The 5919-nt window shown below is 33.0% G+C and overlaps 1 protein-coding gene across 2 annotated transcripts; it reads left to right on the plus strand.

The window, feature by feature from the left end:
- Positions 1-2296: 2296 nt before the first annotated feature.
- On the plus strand, positions 2297-5614 carry LOC101254123 (mediator-associated protein 2). 2 transcript variants are annotated; one of them, XM_004246465.5, is made up of 5 exons: positions 2297-2640; positions 3594-3775; positions 4106-4184; positions 4377-4460; positions 4970-5614. In XM_004246465.5, exons 2-5 carry the CDS (start codon positions 3647-3649, stop codon positions 5323-5325), a joined length of 648 nt encoding a protein of 215 aa, XP_004246513.1. In that variant the 5' UTR covers positions 2297-2640; positions 3594-3646; the 3' UTR covers positions 5326-5614. The 2 variants fall into 2 exon arrangements, with proteins under 2 accessions (XP_004246513.1, XP_010325901.1); XM_010327599.4 differs by having other exon boundaries at positions 2452-2686.
- Positions 5615-5919: the final 305 nt, after the last annotated feature.

The following is a 5919-nucleotide window of genomic DNA, read 5'->3' on the forward strand; positions in this document are numbered from 1 at the left end:
TTTTTTGCCTACGTGGCACTAGTTTGAAAAAAAAAGTCAACCATCGTTGGACCCACAAGATAGTGCCACGTAGGCCGAAAAGGGGTAAAAAATTATTAATAAAATAATTTCAGGGGTAATAGGACCTTAGTATAGTATAAGTGCGTCTCTGAAATTTCGGGCATAGATTGAGGGGGACATTATCCTAATTTTATTTGATTTCATATTTCATAAAGTTAAAAGTTATGTATACTCGAAAGAAATGATAATTATCTAAATATGATATTCAACATTTCAATTTATTTTTTAATAATATTGAACACTAATTTTGTTTTAATAAACATATAGCAAATATCGAAATATCAAAATTGAAGCGTTAAAATTAAAATATAATAATTTAATATTTGTCATACCGTCACCCTGTGCCTAGTCAATAAGGTTTTTGTTTTTATTTTTGATGTTAAGAAGTGTAAGTACTAATTAGGCAGAATTAATTTATATTTTTAGCAACTATTTTCTATGTTTTGGTATGCTATCATTGTCTTTGTTGACTAATAAGTAAATATTATTACAAATGAGGAAAAAATAGTGTGTGAGAAAATTAAAAAGTTAAAATAAATGGAGTAGCTAGGTTTGATTTAATTGTGCTCTATAGCAAATGTTTGTAAAAAATTGTCAGGCGATTCTCTCTCAAATATCTCGCTCGCCACTTTCCTCCAATCTCTCGCTCGCTTCCTCAATTTTTATACAAACACAAGCGTATAACAATTGTTTCTAATTATATAAAGTAGAGAAAATTGTATAAATACATATATTTTTGTTCTCCTCTCTCTCCTCTTCCAGATCTCGCTCGCCACTCTCCCAAATTTCGCTTGCCAGCCTCACCTTTCTCACTTATACAAACAAAAGCAAAATGTATAAATTGCGTTTCTGTTTGTATACAGCGTGAGAAAATTGTGTGTGTGTATATATATATATATATGCAAGTATATATATTTTCGTCCTATACACTTATAATTATACAATAAAAATACTCCCTTGCCCAGTTTCTTTTGCCTTTCTCTCTTTCTCGTTTTATATAATTTTTAAATTGTATCTAATTTCTCTCTTTCTCGTTTTATACAATTGGATTCTATTGTATATTCCTTGTCAAGTCTCTTTTGTCTTTCTCTCTTTCTCATTTTATACAAATTCAAATTGTATATAATCGTTCTATACACTTCTAATAATACAATTCGTTTTATACACTTCGTCTTTATACAGTTTTCTGCCCAAGTGTCTTTCTCTTTCTTGTTTTATACACTTCCTTTTATATAATTTGCTTCAACTGTATATGTATAGCGAATTATACAGTTTCTATGTTTACTATGAAATGCAATTATACAAACTTTGTTATAGTATACAAATATGAATTTTTTATTTGTTATATGTAAAAGTTGCCCTTTAAAAAATACGAGCTAGGAAAATATTCTATCTCTACTTTTTAATGTTTTTTAAATTTAAAAAAAAAGAAGAGAAACTAATATTATAAATTAAAATGTTCTAAGAAAACAAGAAACAAAAAAGTCAAAGAATGCCCAAAAAATTCTATAAAAGGTTGGTCAAATTGCAATTTGGAAAAACAACAAAATTTGTAAAGTATAAAAAACATGATAAAGTTGAGAATTAAGATGTACAGAAATAAGGACAAGAATAAAATATTTATACATTTAGTTTAGGATTAATAGTCAGAAATTATATTTAAAATATCTTATTTTAATAAGTTTCGTATCAAAATTATCAGATGTACAAAAATTTTGTTTGAAGTGTAATCAATTGTTTAATGTTTATCGAGACACACCTTGGCAATTAGTTATTCTCTTTTTTATTTTCATATCACATTTTCAATTAGGAAAAAAAGAACAATTAATAATTGAGATTTGTTTCAAAAAATGTTTAATGATAAATGAGTTAGAAATTCGTCCATTTTATAATTTAGATATGAAACTCGAAAAATTAAAATATTTTAGGTTTGTCTTTGACCCTTTACTCTTTTTAGTTTGAATACGGATGACAAAATTCATGTCAACCTCATTTTAGTAGCTAAACAAATTTTGATTCGCCCCGTTTTAAATCATTTAAAAATTATTGATTTATGAGCAACTTCGTTAGAATATTTCTTTTTAAAATATATTCTTAGTTGATACTATGTTATTTATAATTGAGACAAAAATAAATTTCTTTTTAAAATACTTAATCAGTCAAAAATACAGTAATAATTGAACGAGTCAAATTATGACAGACTTATTAAGCATATTTCGATTCAATCTATAGATGAACATAAGTACAAGAAAATCGAAAAATCAAACTAATTCAATTTTTTTATTTTGATTTTGAAAATTCAATTCTTTAATTCGATGTCGTAACATTTTTATTAAATAAAATTATAATTTTGGCTAAATAAAACCCAAAATCCAAGCCCATTTCAGATTTATGCTTAACCCAATCCCAATTTTGTATTTGGTGCCCTAAATCAAAATTCAAAAAAATTCTATTCATCGGTTCACTTTTTTCACCCTCACCGCGCAGCTACCGTCGGCGACCAACAGAACAGCGGCGCAGCCACCGTCGGCGACCATCAGGGCAGCGGCGTAGAAACCGTCGGCAACCAGAAGGGCAGCGGTGCGTGTATTTCTCATTCTAACTCGTCTCTCAGTCCCTCTTCTCAGTATGTTTTAACTTAGTTTACAGAAGCACCTGGTTTATTCTTGAATTTATACTCTATTTTCGAGAAATTTTGTCACATGAGAATTTGATTGTCTGCCATGGAAGCTGGACTAATAGTTGTTATTCAGATAGAAAGTGCCTTATTCAATTCTTAAGTTAATCTGTAGGAGTTTTTGGTTAGGAGTTCAAGTGATTTGAACATTAGACATAGACTGTGATTATGCGATTATTAAGTCTTATAAAATTTAAACCACTTTTGATAGTGGGCTCGAGGAGAGGCGGAGGTAGGCTGAATAAGTATTGGGGAGAGGTGATTAGGCACGATATGTTGTATTGTAGCTTATCTAGGATTCAGTTTGAATGCTACATGATGAGCATAAATCACATGACGTGACGGGAAGACTATTTGAGCTTAGATAGGAGGGTATAGAGGCTGTGGATAAGGCTTGAAGGTTAGTGTTTAGTTGAGGGGTGTTCTTATTACTAGCCTATTCATGTCTTTGGCTGAGTGGAGCTCCGTGTTAGTCCTAGTGTCAGCATATTCATGTAGTCTTTGGTTTTGGATTTCTAATTATCATATGTGATTTAATGCATTTTCGCTTAGATGACTACACCTTGTTGTTAATGTCATGGTTTCTTGCATATATGTTCCACACTACTTTGCTATTTGTTGTCACGTTTTTCTCTTAATTACTGGTTTGATTTGCTTGAGTTGAGGGTCTTTTGGAAACAACCTCTTTACCTCGGAGAGGTAGTCGTAAGGTCTATCTACACTCTACTCTCTTCAGACCCCATTTTGTGGGGTTTCACTTGGTTTATTGCTGTTGTGGGTCAAAGGTCTATTAACTCCAAAGATTTTCAAATTTTGAGTTATCTAATGTGCTTTTCTGTGTAAACCTTTGGTGTAGGAGCTGTTTTGGCTGCCATTTTCAAGTGCTCTTATTGAATATATACCATCATTATGGATGCTCCGAATGAACTGAGCTACAAACCACCATCAGAATTTGAGGAGGTCAAAAAGGATTCACTTGTCAATCTTAACATTTCAGACTCAACTGAGCTCTGGCTTATACAGTGGCCCTTTAATCAAGTAAGATTCGTGAGAATTTTTTGTTCTTCCATTTTAGGATGTAAGAAGCTGCATTTTTTTTCCCAATCAGGTCGAAAATATCCTTCCAACAAATGAATAGATTTCCTGTCTCTATTTCCTTTTCTGGGACAAGCCATGTAAAATTTTCCATCCTTTCCTAGTTTCTAAACAAAAAGAGTTTATTTATGAGATTTACTATGATTTCGAATGGAATGAGAATGATTCTTAATGTTGGGTGTGCACTTGAGGAGTTGAGGTTGTTAATATATTTTTCAGTCCTTGTCACTTACATCGGTTCTGAGTTTTGACATTTCCAATTGGCTACTCCAGCATCCAGGTCTTGATGGGCAAGAAGTTTCATTGAAGCTCCATCATGATGGGCATATCGGCAGTTTTGAGGATTCATCTGGCAAGTTTAGTCATAAGAATAACATTTATATATTTACCAGTTTCCAAAAAAAAGAAAAAAGAACAACATTTACATCTAATTGAGTTTGTCTCTTCCACCTCAGCACCTCTAATTTTCATAGCAGGCATTTTAAGATAATGAAAGATTCTTTTAATTTCTTAACGTCTTGCTCAACGATTGCTTTTGTAACAGGTAAATCATATGAGGTGGTCAGTTGTAGAGCGCAGGACCCCGATGCGTTGGTCTTTCTATCATCTGATTCTGAGCCAAAAATTGGTAACTCTTAGTTCCTTTGCATTTTACTGTACACTTGTCTGCTTATTCACTCATGATCTCGACACTCAAAACGTGCAATACTGCAATATCCTTTTGGGTATGTCATTTTTATCTCATATTTTGTGATGTTGGTGTCAAGTCAAAGCTATTCTGTTGACAGTTGAGACGTCGTGCTTCATAATTTTGTTGTACCAACCATTATGTTGTGTACCCACGCACTGTTGTAACATGTGTACTGAAGCTAATGTGACTCAATATCTTTGATGATTTCAATTTAATCTACTATGTCCACATATGACATGCTCGTTTTGTTTGCATATTGAAATTTTATTGCTCTCTCTTAGTTGAGCGGAACTTGCACATAATCCAACTACTAATGCTCTTCTGTTTATATTTTTGGTAGAACTTATTGTTATTCCTTGTGAACCTCTATATGATCCAAATGCTGCTAATTTTCCGTTCAAGCACAAAATTAAGGCGTTTGAGCAGAGTTTTGCATGTTTTGGCAGCTGGCAAAATTTCGCGGCGTGTTTCCCTTGTCCATTATCCGGAACCAAGTGAGCTTAAACAGAACAGCATAAACTTGAAGCAGATGATGGCTCAGAGATCGTCTGGTACTACATTGACCAATTCATCTCGTCGCTTTGCAACTCCTAGTCAAAGTACTAGGACACGGAGTATTATGCGATCGGAGAGTTCATCCAAATCTACCAAGAGAAAACACAGTGATGGCGGCCCTGCAAAATCCAATAACCAATCTGTTCAAGATTCAGGCAAAAGTGGTCGTAGTGCATTAACCTCTTCAGGATCCTTCGATCACTCTCAAGATCAAAAATCAAAGAAGAAGCGGAAAATTGATGGTTGAAGTGCTTCCTCTTAAGTGTTCTGAATCGAATTCTTTTTGGTTAAAGAATCTCTTTCTAGTTGCGCTAGTACAAATTGAGCGCTTTAACCATTCAGCCATGAACTCGAACACGTCCTTATTTTCTCTCTTATATTACTTCTAGAACAAGTGTGTGAGGTTTTTGCGCCATAGCTTGTGTGCCTTGTTAATCCCCCCAATGATGGGACCAATATTTAATCTAAGTATCAAATGTTATATACCTTTGTTTTAAAATTGTTTTAATATATGTATTAGTTGTACTCTTTATTCAGTATTAGGGTGTATATACACATATCAAATTACGATATTAGTTATACGTGGATAAAGATAGAAAATAGTCTCATCCAAACTAATACTCTTTTTTCTTTACTTTCCATCTGGTGTCTGGTACTCATTAAATTCAAATTCGCGTCAGAAAGTTTCACATTAGAGGGTAAAGCATTGTCTGGTACTCACTAAATCCGAATTTGCGTCGAAAAGTTTAACATTAGAGGGTAAAACATTGCCTAACATAGGCGGCTTTATACCAACAACCCTGATTTGCATTGGGAAGTTCCGCATTGGAGGGTAAAGCGA

Source organism: Solanum lycopersicum, chromosome 9 (assembly GCF_036512215.1).
Source record: "Solanum lycopersicum chromosome 9, SLM_r2.1".
Classification (NCBI taxonomy): Eukaryota; Viridiplantae; Streptophyta; class Magnoliopsida; order Solanales; family Solanaceae; genus Solanum; species Solanum lycopersicum.